This window comes from Heptranchias perlo, chromosome 16 (assembly GCF_035084215.1).
Source record: "Heptranchias perlo isolate sHepPer1 chromosome 16, sHepPer1.hap1, whole genome shotgun sequence".
Lineage (NCBI taxonomy): Eukaryota > Metazoa > Chordata > Chondrichthyes > Hexanchiformes > Hexanchidae > Heptranchias > Heptranchias perlo.
The window spans coordinates 1709296-1725054 of NC_090340.1; the positions used below are offsets into that span (position 1 = coordinate 1709296).

Below are 15759 nucleotides of genomic sequence, written 5' to 3' on the forward strand. Positions count from 1 at the left end.
TCCTCTCTCTTTCTCTCGCGCTCTACGGTTACCGCGGCAACAAACGGTGAAACAACCCCGAATGCAGCGCGGCGGCAGGTCTCGCGATACTGGGAGGCCTGTGCGCGGTTGTGTTGGAGCATGCGCATTCAGGTGGTTGTGAAGTGTTGGCGGGGAGTGAATGCAGGAGCCCCGGACCGACCGAGCCCCGGACCGACCGACCGAGCCCCGGACCGACCGACCGAGCCCCGGACCCCCGGACCGACCGACCGAGCCCCGCACCCCCGGACCGACCGACCGAGCCCCGCACCCCCGGACCGACCGACCGAGCCCCGCACCCCCGGACCGACCGACCGAGCCCCGCACCCCCGGACCGACCGACCGAGCCCCGGACCGACCGACCGAGCCCCGGACCGACCGACCGAGCCCCGCGTCCCCGGACCGACCGACCGAGCCCCGCACCCCCGGACCGACCGACCGAGCCCCGCACCCCCGGACCGACCGACCGAGCCCCGCACCCCCGGACCGACCGACCGAGCCCCGCGCCCCCGGACCGACCGACGAGCCCCGCACCCCCGGACCGACCGACCGAGCCCCGCACCCCCGGACCGATCCGAGCCCCGCGCCCCCGGACCGAGCCCCGCGCCCCCGGACCGAGCCCCGCGCCCCCGGACCGAGCCCCGCACCCCCGGACCGACCGAGCCCCGGACCGACCGAGCCCCGGACCGACCGAGCCCCGCGCCCCCGGACCGACCGAGCCCCGCGCCCCCGGACCGACCGACCGAGCCCCGCGTCCCCGGTCCGACCGAGCCCCGCGTTCCCGGACCGACCGAGCCCCGCGCCCCCGGACCGACCGACCGAGCCCCCGCGTCCCCGGTCCGACCGAGCCCCGCGTTCCCGGACCGACCGAGCCCCGGACCCCCGGACCGACCGAGCCCCGCGTCCCCGGACCGACCGACCGAGCCCCGCGTCCCCGGACCGACCGACCGAGCCCCGGACCGACCGAGCCCCGGACCGACCGAGCCCCGGACCGACCGAGCCCCGCGTCCCCGGACCGACCGAGCCCCGGGCCGACCGACCGAGCCCCGGGCCGACCGACCGAGCCCCGGGCCGACCGACCGAGCCCCGCGCCCCCGGGCCGACCGACCGAGCCCCGCGCCCCCGGGCCGACCGACCGAGCCCCGCGCCCCCGGGCCGACCGACCGAGCCCCGCGCCCCCGGGCCGACCGACCGAGCCCCGCGCCCCCGGGCCGACCGACCGAGCCCCGCGCCCCCGGGCCGACCGACCGAGCCCCGCGCCCCCGGGCCGACCGACCGAGCCCCGCGCCCCCGGGCCGACCGACCGAGCCCCGCGCCCCCGGGCCGACCGACCGAGCCCCGCGCCCCCGGGCCGACCGACCGAGCCCCGCGCCCCCGGGCCGACCGACCGAGCCCCCGCGCCCCCGGGCCGACCCGACCGAGCCCCGCGCCCCCGGGCCGACCGACCGAGCCCCGCGCCCCCGGGCCGACCGACCGAGCCCCGCGCCCCCGGGCCGACCGACCGAGCCCCGCGCCCCCGGGCCGACCGACCGAGCCCCGCGCCCCCGGGCCGACCGACCGAGCCCCGCGCCCCCGGGCCGACCGACCGAGCCCCGCGCCCCCGGGCCGACCGACCGAGCCCCGCGCCCCCGGGCCGACCGACCGCGCCCCGCGCCCCCGGGCCGACCGACCGCGGCCCCGCGCCCCCGGGGCCGACCGACCGCGCCCCGCGCCCCCGGGCCGACCGACCGAGCCCCCGGGCCGACCGACCGAGCCCCCGGGCCGACCGACCGAGCCCCCGGGCCGACCGACCGAGCCCCCGGGCCGACCGACCGAGCCCCCGGGCCGACCGACCGAGCCCCCGGGCCGACCGACCGAGCCCCCGGGCCGACCGACCGAGCCCCCGGGCCGACCGACCGAGCCCCCGGGCCGACCGACCGAGCCCCCGGGCCGACCGACCGAGCCCCCGGGCCGACCGACCGAGCCCCCGGGCCGACCGACCGAGCCCCCGGGCCGACCGACCGAGCCCCCGGGCCGACCGACCGAGCCCCCGGGCCGACCGACCGAGCCCCCGGGCCGACCGACCGAGCCCCCGGGCCGACCGACCGAGCCCCCGGGCCGACCGACCGAGCCCCCGGGCCGACCGACCGAGCCCCCGGGCCGACCGACCGAGCCCCCGGGCCGACCGACCGAGCCCCCGGGCCGACCGACCGAGCCCCCGGGCCGACCGACCGAGCCCCCGGGCCGACCGACCGAGCCCCCGGGCCGACCGACCGAGCCCCCGGGCCGACCGACCGAGCCCCCGGGCCGACCGACCGAGCCCCCGGGCCGACCGACCGAGCCCCCGGGCCGACCGACCGAGCCCCCGGGCCGACCGACCGAGCCCCCGGGCCGACCGACCGAGCCCCGCGCCGACCGACCGAGCCCCGGGCCGACCGACCCGAGCCCCGGGCCGACCGAACCGAGCCCCCGCGCCCCCGGGCCGACCGACCGAGCCCCGCGCCCCCGGGCCGACCGACCGAGCCCCGCGCCCCCGGGCCGACCGACCGAGCCCCGGGCCGACCGACCGAGCCCCGGGCCGACCGACCGAGCCCCGGGCCGACCGACCGAGCCCCGCGCCCCCGGGCCGACCGACCGAGCCCCGGGCCGACCGACCGAGCCCCGCGCCCCCGGGCCGACCGACCGAGCCCCGCGCCCCCGGGCCGACCGACCGAGCCCCGCGCCCCCGGGCCGACCGACCGAGCCCCGCGCCCCCGGGCCGACCGACCGAGCCCCGCGCCCCCGGGCCGACCGACCGAGCCCCGCGCCCCCGGGCCGACCGACCGAGCCCCGCGCCCCCGGGCCGACCGACCGAGCCCCGCGCCCCCGGGCCGACCGACCGAGCCCCGCGCCGACCGACCGACCGACCGAGCCCCGGGCCGACTGACCGAGCCCCACGCCGACCGAACGCCGACCGACCGAGCCCCGGGCCGACCGACCGAGCCCCGCGCCCCCGGACCGACCGACCGAGCCCCGCGCCCCACCCCGACCCGACCGACCGAGCCCCCGGACCGACCGACCGAGCCCCGCGCCCCCGGACCGACCGACCGAGCCCCCGGACCGACCGACCGAGCCCCCGGACCGACCGACCGAGCCCCCGGACCGACCGACCGAGCCCCCGGACCGACCGACCGAGCCCCCGGACCGACCGACCGAGCCCCCGGACCGACCGACCGAGCCCCGGACCGACCGACCGAGCCCCCGGACCGACCGACCGAGCCCCCGGACCGACCGACCGAGCCCCCGGACCGACCGACCGAGCCCCCGGACCGACCGACCGAGCCCCCGGGCACAGCGAGCCCCGGGCCCCCGGGCACACCGACCGCCGTACCTCAACTCAGTTTAATGGGTGGACGGGGGGTCAGTTTAATTTAAAAGTTGAATGGGTGTTTGGGTTCAATTTGATGGGGCTTCGTGAGAAGGTTCTTAATTCCTTCATGTGAGAGCTGGACCTGATTCTGGCTGGGACATTGATCTAAATCTTAATAAAAGAGGCTGGTACCGTATACCATTCATCAGGGCCTGAGTGATCTCCTGGTCTACTTTCAATCACCGAAAGGAGGGTGGAGGGAGGAATTTCCCAGTTTTATTTCCCCCCTAATTGGCCTGGATTTTGACCTGATTTTTCTCCTCTCCCTGGAGGTGACACGGCCCCGGGTGGGGTGGGGAGTGGATGGACTCTGGAGGTGACACGGCTCCGGGTGGGGTGGGGAGTGGATGGACTCTGGAGGTGACACGGCCCCGGGTGGGGTGGGGAGTGGATGGACTCGGGAGGTGACACGGCCCCGGGTGGTCCGACACCTTTCCGCCTCATCATGGGGTGAAGAGCTACACTCACCCCAACTTGACCATCGAGGCCTGCGTTAAGGCTATAGCCGAGGTTGTTGGCCCCTCAGCCATCGTTGCGGTCTCAAAGATGTGCGGGAAGGTGGTGTTCTTCCTGAGGTCCAAGTGGACGGTGTCCCTGGCCCTTAGTAAGGGGCTCATGGTGAGCGGGACCTTCCTGCCAGTGGACCCGCTGGAGGCCACCCCGCACAGGTCATTCTATCCAACGTCCCGCCCTTCCTGTCGGACGAGCTCCTCCTCCCCCACCTCCGTCAACTGGGGGAGGTGAGGTCGGGGGTATCGCCGCTCCCGCTCGGCCTCAAGGAGAACAACCTCCGGCACGTTTACTCCTTCCGGCGGCAGGCCTTCGTGCAGCTGGCGCGGGAGAAGGACACGGAGGGGGGGCTTTCATGCCCTGTACGAGGGGACCGCCTACCGCGTCTTTTGGACGGCAGAGGGTGGGCGGTGCCGTGCCTGTAAGGAGGTGGGGCACCTAAAAAGAACTGCCCCGCCTCCCAGGCCGCCAAAACAGCTAAGGTGGCCGAGGCTGGCGCTGCTACCGCTCCCCCCCCCTCCCAACCCCGCCCCCCGCTTGCTGTCAAGGCCTCTGCCTGGGGGGCAGGAGGGCACCCTCGCGGAAAAAAGGCGCGGAGGAAATTCAAACATCCAGAGGCTGGTCCCCGGAACATTGGACACTGTCCTGAGCCCAAGGACGCGATCGTGACCACGGCTGATTTACATCTCACGGGCACGTCAGAGCCCTGGCACTTTACTGGTCGAGAGGGGGCGGAGGGGGGGGCCCAGCAGACACGGAGCTCCCTCTCTCTCCAGGGTAAAAAGAAGGCGCCGCTCCTTGGAAGCGGAGGGGAACCCTGCAAAGGGACGGCCCCCCCCCGCTCCCTGGAAGGGGAGTCGCGCCTGTCGCGGATCCTGCGGCCCCCCCCACAACTGCTTCACACCGTCGGCGGGAGTCATCCACCTCTCGGGGAGGAGAAGACGGAGCCCGTGCCTCCCAGGGGAGGATGGAGAGACCCTGCCTATAGGGGCGTCACGGATCCGGGCAAGGAGAAAGATATACCGTTCACCGGGTCAGGCGTCCTGGGTGCCGGGGTGGGCGAGGCCGATGAGGGCCTCCTCGACCTGGTGGATGATTTTAATAAAAACGCCCCACCTGCCGGGTCGGTTGGTGGCGGTGAGGGTGGGGAGAGCCCCTTCTCTCAATCTCTGGGCATGGTGCCAGGTGAGTTCAGGGAGCTGGAGTTTATCTACAGCCCGGTGCCGGAGTTACACCGCTCGGAGGCTGGGAATGGTCCCCGCCCGCTGACACCCTCCGACCCGGACCCCCCGGAGGAGCCCGGGGTGGACTCCTCTGCCGTTGATCCTTGGGGTGGGATCGGGACAGAGGTGGGGCCGGCCGACGCGGCCGTTCCGTTCTCTGCACCCTGTGCGGGGGGAGGGTCGGCTGCGGGCGACGATGACCCGGAGGATGGGGACTCGGTGGTGGGCACTGGGGACGATTTGGAGTCCATCACCAGCGAGGTGGTGGATGCCCTCGTACCCTCTACCGAGTCTCCCCTCATCCCCTTCGAGGAACTCCGGGAGTTTGTGGCCGGTTGGCGCCGTCCTCGCGATGGTGTCCGGCTGGCCTTTGACCGTTGGTCGGAGCCGGCGCTGCTGATCCGTTCGGTCCGGGCCGCTGTCACGATTGTGGCCGCGGGAAAGGACAGCGGGCGGGATCGGGCTGCGCGGGATCAGGTATCTCCTCACTGGGCTCTTGAGGGAGTGGCGGTCGATTAGCGGCCCCACTCCCTCGCACGCTAGGGGTCGGTGGTAGGTTGCGCTAGGCTCTTGTCATGGTGATAGCCGTAGCCGGCCTCAACATCAACGGCGGCAGAAACGCCCACCGTAGATTTGACAAGTTCTCGGTCCTCCAGGACGGGAAGTATGCGGTGTGCTTTCTGCAGGAAACCCACACCGTTCCGGGAGACGAGGCCACGTGGATCCTGGAATGGGGAGGGGGGGTCTACTTGAGTCACCTCGCCAGCACTTCGAGCGGGGTGGCCATCTTGTTGGCCCCGACTTTTCAGCCGGAGATGTTGGGGGTCAAGGAGTCGGTGCCGGGCCGCTTCTCCACGTAGCCCTTCGCCGCGGGGACGTGCCGCTTCACCTGGTGGACGTGTACGCCCCCTGGTCCGGAGCCGAGCAAGTGATCTTCTTTGAGGAAGTGTCCACTTACCTGAACTCCATCGACGCCGGCGAGTGCATTATCCTCGGGGGGGATTTTAACCGTACCCTCGAGGCGAGGGACCGCTCCGGTCCCCTGCTCTGCCGGTTGGCGGTGGAGAAGTTGAGGGACCTGGTTGGGTCCTTCGACTTGGTGGACGTCTGGCGGAATCTCCACCCCGACTCCAGCCAGTTCACCTTTGTGAGGGCCGGAGGGGGGAGCACCAGAATCGACCGCCTGTACGTTTCGCGGGCGTACGCCTCCTGCGTCCCGTCGGCCTCCATCCGGCTGGTGTCATGCTGGGACCACCACCTGGTGTGGATGGAGCTCGCTCTGTTCCGCGCCCGGTCGGGGTCCGCGTACTGGCACTTTAACAACCGGCTGCTGGAGGACGCGCGGTTCCGGGACTCGTTCCGTCTGTTCTGGAGCGACTGGAGAGGGAAGCGGGGAGGCTTCTCCTCCTTGAGGCTATGGTGGGACGTGGGCAAGGCTCACGTCCGCCTCTTCTGTCAAGAGTACGCGAGGGGGTCGACCAAGAGGCGGGAGTCCGAGGTCAGGCGGTTGGAGCAGGAGGTGCTTGGCCTGGAGTCCCGTCTCGGTCAGGCCGCCGAGGATCCGGCCCTGCGGCAGGTGTACGAGGAGAGGAAGGACGCTCTGAGGGACCTGCAACTGGTCGGGTCCCGAGGAGCGTACGTGAGGTCGCGGCTCCAGCTCCTGCGGGACCTGGACCGCGGCTCTCCCTTCTTCTACTCGCTGGAAAAGCGGCGGGGGGCTTGTAAGCAGCTCCTTACGCTGCTGGCCGACGACGGGTCCCTCATCTCGGACCCGGAGGGAGCCAGGGCCCGGGCTCGATCTTACTACGAGGCTCTGTTCTCTCCGGATCCGGAGGCGCGCAGAGTTTTGTGGGAGGACCTGCCGACCGGCTGGACGCTCCGCTGAGTTTGGCGGAGCTGACCGGTGCCCTCCACCAGCTCTCTGGGGGGAAATCCCCGGGGCTGGACGGGCTGACTGTGGAGTTCCTCAGGGCCTTCTGGGACGTTCTGGGGGGCGACTACGTGCGGGTCCTGGGGGAATGTCTGGCGGCCGGGGAGATGCCCCTTTCGTGGCGCAGGGCGGTCGTCGTCCTACTGCCGAAGAAGGGGGATCTCCGTCACCTTAAAAACTGGCGCCCGGTCTCCCTCCTCAGCACGGGTTATAAGGTCTTCACCAAGGCAATGTCTGCTCACTTTGGCACCGTGCTGGCCCACATGATCCACCCCGACCAGTCCTACACGGTCCCGGGCCGGAGAATCCACGATAACATCCACCTGGTCCGGGACCTGATCCACCATTCCCAGAGGGCTGGTCTGTCGGTCGCCTTCCTTTCCTTAGATCAGGAGAAGGCGTTCGACAGGGTGGATCACGAGTACTTATTCGGGACTCTGCGCGCTTTCGGGTTCGGATCGCATTTCATCGCCTGGATCCGACTTCTGTACGCCGCCGCGGAGTGTCTGATTAAGGTTAACGGATCCTTGATGGCGCCCCTTCGTTTCGGGAGAGGAGTGCGTCAGGGGTGCCCCATGTCCGGCCAATTATACACCGTCTGCGTGGAGCCTTTCCTGCGCCTCTTGCGCAAGAGGTTGTCGGGACTGGCTCTGCACGAGCCGGGCGTGGAGGTCGTCCTTTCGGATTACGCCGACGACGTGCTCCTCGTGGTCACCGATCCCCTTGACTTGCGGAGGATGCGCGAGTGCCAAGCGGTCTACTCTGCCGCGTCCTCCGCAAGGATCAACTGGGAGAAATGTTCCGGACTCCTGGTGGGTCAGTGGCGGGTGGACTCCCTGCCTTTCGCCTGGAGCACCACGCACCTCCGGTACCTGGGAGGCTACCTTAGCCCTGCCGAGGAAGCCTGGCCGGCGAACTGGCAAGAGCTGGAGGCCAAAGTTACCGCTCGCCTGGCGCGCTGGACAGGACTGCTCCGAGTGTTATCCTCCAGGGGTCGAGTGCTGGTCATAAACCAGCTGGTGGCCGCCATGTTGTGGTACCGGTTGGTCACTTTGACCCCTCCTCCTGAGTTTGTCGCCAAGATTCAGAGGAAGTTCGTCGACTTCTTCTGGGCCAAAGGGATGCACTGGGTCGCTGCCGCGGTCCTGAGTCTCCCGCTTAGGGAGGACGGTCAGGGGCTGGTGCGTGTCCGCACCCAGGTGGCAACTTTCCACCTTCGGACCCTGCAGCGATACCTGTACGTTGAGGACCCTCCTAGATGGCGTGCGCTGGCAACGGATTTCTTCCACCGGCTGCACGGCCTGAACTACGACACGCAGCTCCTGTTTATCACGTTGCTGGGCGGCCGCGTATCTTTGCGGGAGCTGCCTGTCTTTTACCAGGATCTGATCAGGGTCTGGAACATGGTTGCCTCCTGCCGGTGCTCTCCCCCGTCGGGGGTGGCGGCCCGTCCTGCAGGAGCCCCTGCTCAGGAATCTGTTCCTCTGCAGTGTTGGCTTCGGCGGCACGCGGCTGACAGAGGAGAGGGCCCTGGCCGGTAAGGTAACCAGAGTCAGGGAAGTCCTGGACGGCGGAGGGGCGGGCTGGATGGCGCCGGGGACACTGGCCGCACGGATGTCCTTGTGCCATGTCTGGGACGCGGCCACCGCCATCCGGGCGTTGAAAGTGGCACTCAGCCCTGACTCCACTCGGTGTGTGGAGGAGGCTCAAGTGTGTGGAGCCATCCCGTCTGGTCTGATCTGACCCCCGTTCGAACGGAATTCCTCATTTGCGTCAGGCCCCAAAACCTCCCTCGGAGGGCTGTGCCTCACAACTTGAGCCGTCTCTCTGAAATTCCCTCCGTGCCGTTTCACTCCGCACGGAGGGATTTCCTGTACAGGCTGCTCCTGCACACTCTCCACATCCTCGCCCTCGTTTCTCGCCCGGACACGCCCTGGCGTACCGTCCTGCCGTCCGGCGGAGGCGGGGTTCCCCAGTGGAGGGCTCTCTACTCGGGGATCCTCCCGTGTGCCATTGGGGATCTGTGGTGGAGAGTGTTGTATGAAGCAGTCGCGTCCAATAGGCGATTAGGCCATTTCACGGACTCCCAGGCCGCCTGCAATTTCTGCGGCCTGGACGAGTCCGTGTTTCATTTGTTCACAGGGTGTGGGAGGCTGCAGCCCGTGTTCCACTATTTAAGGGGGCTGCTCCTCAAATTCTGGCTGCACTTCAATCTCACGCTCCTGATCTTTGGCCGCCCGGTGAGGAGGGGGGCGGGCAGGTCGGTCGGTGGACGTCCTCGTGGACCTGCTCCTGGGCCTGTCCAAGGTGGTTATCCACAGGTCCGGGTTAGACGGGGCCCGTGGGGGCGGTCGCTCCGACTGTCTGCCTCTCTTCCGCAGAATTCTCCGCACCCGGGTGGCCCTGGAGAGGGAGCACGCGGTGTCTGCCAGTACACTTGAGGCTTTCCGCGACCGGTGGGCACCGCAGGGACTGGAGTGTATCCTGGACCAACATAATAAAATTATAATTTGACACTTATTTTTGGTTTATTGGTTTATTGCACATGAACGCACCCTAAACCCCACCCCCCCCGCACTTCTTATAAAAGGGGAGCCTAAAAAACAAAAACGAGAAAAAAGCGGACAAACTGAGCCCCAAACCCCCGTCAAACTAAGCGCCATACCTCAACTCAGTTTGATGGGTGGTGTTGGGGGTATGGGGCTCAGTTTGATGTTTGGGGGCTGTGCTCATTTAGATAGATGGATGGGACTCAGTTTAATGGGTGATTGGGGTTCAGTTTAATGGGTGTTTGGGGTTCAGTTTAATGGGTGTTTGGGGTTCAGTTTGATGGGTGTTTGGGGTTCAGTTTAATGGGTGTTTGGGGTTCAGTTTAATGGGTGTTTGGGGTTCAGTTTAATGGGTGTTTGGGGTTCAGTTTAATGGGTGTTTGGGGTTCAGTTTGATGGGTGTTTGGGGTTCAGTTTAATGGGTGTTTGGGGTTCAGTTTAATGGGTGTTTGGGGTTCAGTTTGATGGGTGTTTGGGGTTCAGTTTAATGGGTGTTTGGGGTTCAGTTTAATGGGTGGATGGGGGTTCAGTTTATTGGGTGTTTGGGGTTCAGTTTAATGGGTGTTTGGGGTTCAGTTTAATGGGTGTTTGGGGTTCAGTTTAATGGGTGGATGGGGGTTCAGTTTATTGGGTGTTTGGGGTTCAGTTTAATGGGTGTTTGGGGTTCAGTTTAATGGGTGTTTGGGGTTCAGTTTGATGGGTGTTTGGGGCTCAGTTTAATGGGTGGATGGGGGTTCAGTTTATTGGGTGTTTGGGGTTCAGTTTAATGGGTGTTTGAGGTTCAGTTTGATGGGTGTTTGGGGCTCAGTTTACCAGGTGGATGGGGGTTCAGTTTAATGGGTGTTTGGGGTTCAGTTTAATGGGTGTTTGGGGCTCAGTTTACCAGGTGGATGGGGGTTCAGTTTAATGGGTGTTTGGGGTTCAGTTTAATGGGTGTTTGGGGCTCAGTTTAATGGGTGTTTGGGGTTCAGTTTAATGGGTGTTTGGGGTTCAGTTTAATGGGTGTTTGGGGTTCAGTTTGATGGGTGTTTGGGGCTCAGTTTACCGGGTGGATGGGGGTTCAGTTTAATGGGTGTTTGGGGTTCAGTTTAATGGGTGTTTGGGGTTCAGTTTAATGGGTGTTTGGGGCTCAGTTTAATGGGTGTTTGGGGTTCAGTTTACTGGGTGGATGGGGCTCAGTTTAATGGGTGTTTGGGGTTCAGTTCACTGGGTGGATGGGGGTTCAGCTTAATGGGTGTTTGGGGTTCAGTTTAATGGGTGGATGGGGCTCAGTTTAATGGGCGGATGGGGGTTCAGTTTAATGGGTGTTTGGGGCTCGGTTTAATGGGTGTTTGGGGTTCAGTTTAATGGGTGTTTGGGGTTCAGTTTATTGGGTGTTTGGGGTTCAGTTTAATGGGTGTTTGGGGCTCAGTTTAATGGGTGTTTGGGGTTCAGTTTGATGGGTGGATGGGGGTTCAGTTTAATGGGTGTTTGGGGTTCAGTTTAATGGGTGTTTGGGGTTCAGTTTGATGGGTGTTTGGGGTTCAGTTTAATGGGTGTTTGGTGCTCAGTTTAATGGGTGTTTGGGGTTCAGTTTACTGGGTGGATGGGGCTCAGTTTAATGGGTGTTTGGGGTTCAGTTTAATGGGTGGATGGGCCTCAGTTTAATGGGTGTTTGGGGCTCAGTTTAATGGGTGTTTGGGGCTCAGTTTAATGGGTGGATGGGGGTTCAGTTTAATGGGTGTTTGGGGCTCAGTTTAATGGGTGTTTGGGGCTCAGTTTAATGGGTGGATGGGGGTTCAGTTTAATGGGTGGATGGGGGTTCAGTTTAATGGGTGGATGGGGGTTCAGTTTAATGGGTGTTTGGGGTTTAGTTTAATGGGTGGATGGGGGTTCAGTTTAATGGGTGGATGGGGGTTCAGTTTAATGGGTGGATGGGGGTTCAGTTTAATGGGTGTTTGGGGTTTAGTTTAATGGGTGGATGGGGGTTCAGTTTAATGGATGGATGGGGCTCAGTTTAATTTAAAAGGTGGATGGGTGTTTGGGTTCAATTTGATGGGGCTTCTGTGAGAAGGTTCTTAATTCCTTCATGTGAGAGCTGGACCTGATTCTGGCTGGGACATTGATCTAATACAAGAGGCTGGTACCGTATACCATTAATCAGGGCCTAAGTGATCTCCTGGACTACTTTCAATCACCGAAAGGAGGGTGGAGGGGGAGGGAGGAGAGGAATTTCCCAGTTTTATTTCCCCCCTAATTGGCCTGGATTTTGACCTGATTTTTCTTCTCTCCCTGGAGGTGACACGGCTCCGGGTGGGGTGGGGAGTGGATGGACTCTGGAGGTGACACGGCTCCGGGTGGGGTGGGGAGTGGATGGACTCTGGAGGTGACATGTCTCCAGGTGGGGTGGGGAGTGGATGGACTCTGGAGGTGACGTGGCTCTAGGTGGGGTGGGGAGTGGATGGACTCTGGAGGTGACATGTCTCCAGGTGGGGTGGGGAGTGGATGGACTCTGGAGGTGACGTGGCTCTAGGTGGGGTGGGGAGTGGATGGACTCTGGAGGTGACACGGCCCCGGGTGGGGTGGGGAGTGGATGGACTCTGGAGGTGACGTGGCTCTAGGTGGGGTGGGGAGTGGATGGACTCTGGAGGTGACGTGGCTCTAGGTGGGGTGGGGAGTGGATGGACTCTGGAGGTGACATGTCTCCAGGTGGGGTGGGGAGTGGATGGACTCTGGAGGTGACACGGCTCCGGGTGGGGTGGGGAGTGGATGGACTCTGGAGGTGACACGGCCCCGGGTGGGGTGGGGAGTGGATGGACTCTGGAGGTGACACGGCCCCGGGTGGGGTGGGGAGTGGATGGACTCTGGAGGTGACATGTCTCCAGGTGGGGTGGGGAGTGGATGGACTCTGGAGGTGACGTGGCTCTAGGTGGGGTGGGGAGTGGATGGACTCTGGAGGTGACATGTCTCCAGGTGGGGTGGGGAGTGGATGGACTCTGGAGGTGACGTGGCTCTAGGTGGGGTGGGGAGTGGATGGACTCTGGAGGTGACACGGCCCCGGGTGGGGTGGGGAGTGGATGGACTCTGGAGGTGACACGGCCCCGGGTGGGGTGGGGAGTGGATGGACTCTGGAGGTGACACGGCCCCGGGTGGGGTGGGGAGTGGATGGACTCTGGAGGTGACGTGGCTCTAGGTGGGGTGGGGAGTGGATGGACTCTGGAGGTGACGTGGCTCTAGGTGGGGTGGGGAGTGGATATATTATGATGCACAATACATCACAACTGTGTGGGACAGGCTGGATGGACCAGTAGGTCTTTTCCTATTCAACCTTTTTCTTATGTATGGCCCAGCTGCAGTCTGGTGAGTGTGGGGGCTGCCTATCATAGCATTCTGCATGGTCAATCTTTAGCAGTGGATGAGGGGAGCAGAAGGGTGCAATGCATGTTCGTCCATAGAGACAGCGACCTGATCCATGCCCATTCCTCTCCACCTGCCATGCGGCACTCAACTGCATGAGCGCAGACACGAGGAGAGCATTGACTGTGACTGACGTCCTCATCGGTTGCAGTCTCAGTGCGACCTCTTTCCTGCCCATGGAGGAGGAGGCAGGAGAGTGCAAGGCCTGCATATCGACATTTCTGAGATAGGCTATGATGCATTACATGCTCCATCTCTGGTGGAGGGGGCTGTGTTGGAGATGATCCTGGGGTGACCTTATGCTCCATGATGTACTAGAGTCTCTGTCCTATGTATCAGAATGCCACATGTACAGGTTGAATACTCCACACCAGTCGCGATGTGCTGAAAGCCCCTTAGTATGCTCTCCAGTGCCCGCAGCAATCTTTTGTGCTCCTTCTTTGAAAAGTAATGCCCCTGCGGTCTTCCTCCAAGTCCTCATTGGCTGAGGCTCTGTCAGACAGTGTGGGTAGGAGGATACAGGCTATGCCCTTCACAGTTGACACATTAATATGAGTGGGGTTTCCGACCTTGCAACACCCAATGAGATCACCAAGCTGTTCCTGCACTGCAGCCCAGTCCTCAGCAATACTGCTAGGATTGACAGGATTTGTTACTTCCTCTCAGGCATTGTGACTGACTCTCCGTGCAGCACAGCAACTATCGGCAGGCACGAGGACCTGGCACACTTCTACAATCACAAAATAATTACTGATGAGGAAGGCCATTTGGCCCATCTGAATTATTCCATCAATAAAGATCCTACAGTCCTCCCATTGCAGTAACCGATTGTTTATTAAATGATTCCAGGGTGTTTGCCTCCACTGCTCTATCTGGGAGTTAGTTCCATGTGTCGATGACTCTGAAGAAAAGCTTCCTGAGGCACTGAACGAATTCTTCGCATCGGTATTCACTAGAGAAGAGGATGCTGCCATTGTAGCAGTAAAGGAGGAGATAGTAGCGATATCAGATAGGATAAAAATAGTTAAAGAGGAAGTATTTAAAAGATTAGCAGTACTCAAAGTAGAAAAGTCACCCGGTCCGGATGGGATGCATCCTCGGTTACTGAGGGAAGTAAGGGTGGAAATTGTGGAGGCTCTGGCCACAATCTTCCAATCCTTAGATATGATGAAGGTGACGGAGTACTGGAGGATTGCAAATGTTATAACTTCAAAAAAGGGGACAGATATAAACCCGGCAATTACAGGCCAGTCAGCCTAACGTCAGTGGTGGGGGAACTTTTAGAGACAATAATCCGGGACAAAATTAATTGGCACTTGGAAAAGTCTGGGCTAATAAATGAAAGTCAGCACGGATTTATTAAAGAAAATCGTGTCGGACTAACCGGATTGAGTTCTTTGATGAAGTAACAGAGAGGGTTGATGAGGGTAGTGTGGTTGATGATGTGTATATGGACTTTCGAAAGACATTTGATAAAATACCACATAATAGACTTGTTAGCAAAATTGAAGCCCGTGGGATTAAAGGGACAGTGACAGCATGGATACAGAATTGGCTAAAGGACAGACAGCAGAGAGTAATGGTGAACGGTTGTTTTCAGACTGGAGAGAAGCACAAAGTGGTGTTCCCTGGGGGTCAGTATTAGGACCACTGCTCTTTTTGATATATATTAATGACCTGTACTTGGGTATAGAGGGTATAATTTCAAAGTTTGCAGATGACATGTAACTAGGAAATGTCGTAAACAATGTGGAGGATAGTAACAGACTTCAGGAGTACATAGACAGACTGGTGAAATGGGCAGACACATGGCAGATGAAATTTAACGCAGAGTAGTGTGAAGTGATACAGTTTAGTAGGAATAATGACAGGAGGCAATATAAACTAAATGGTACAATTTTAAAGGGGGTGCGGGAACAGAGAGACCTGGGGGTGCACATACATTAATCTTTGAAAGTGACAGGACAGTTGAGAATGCTGTTAAAAAACCATATGGGTTCCTGGGCTTTATTAATAGAGGGATAGAGTACAAAAGCAAGGAAGTTATGCTAAACCTTTATAAATCACTGGTTAGGCCTCAGCTGGAGGATTGTGTTCAATTCTGGGCACCACACTTTAGGAAGGATGTGAATGTCTTCGAGAGGGTGCAGAAGAGATTTACTAGAATGGTCCCAGGGATGAGGGACTTCAGTTATGTGGAGAGACTGGAGAAGCTGGGATTGTTCTCCTTGGAATTGAGAAAGTTAAGGGGAGATTTGATAGAGGTGTTCAAAATCATGAAGGGTTTTGATAGAGTAAATAAGGAGAAACTGTTTCCAGTGGTAGAAGGGTCGGTAACCAGAGGACACAGATTTAAGATGATCGGCAAAAGAGCCAGAGGCGACATGAGGAAACATTTTTTTACGCAGCGAGTTGTTCAGATCTGGAATTCACTGCCTGAAAGGGCGATGGAAGCAGATTCAATAATAACTTTCAAAAGGGAATTAGATAAATAGTTGAAGGGAAAAAAATTACAGGGCTATGGGAAAAGAGCAGGGGAGTGGGATTAATTGGACAGCTCTTTCAAAGAGCCGGCACAGGCACCATGGGCCGAATGGCCTCCTCCTGTGCTGTACCTACTATGATACTATGAACTGGACACAGTAGTCAGGTGCGGTCTGACCAGAGCCCTGTCCAGTTTGGACAATACTTCCTCCGACTTTTATTCCACTCTTTTAGGTATTAGTTCAACATACTATGGATTTG

The 15759-nt window shown here is 62.1% G+C and overlaps 1 protein-coding gene across 1 annotated transcript; it reads left to right on the top strand.

Moving 5' to 3' along the window:
* The first annotated feature begins 160 nt into the window (after positions 1 to 160).
* On the top strand, positions 161 to 2923 carry LOC137333858 (uncharacterized). Its single transcript, XM_067998246.1, has one exon. It carries the CDS (start codon positions 161 to 163, stop codon positions 2921 to 2923), a length of 2763 nt encoding a protein of 920 aa, XP_067854347.1.
* The last annotated feature ends 12836 nt before the right edge of the window (positions 2924 to 15759 follow it).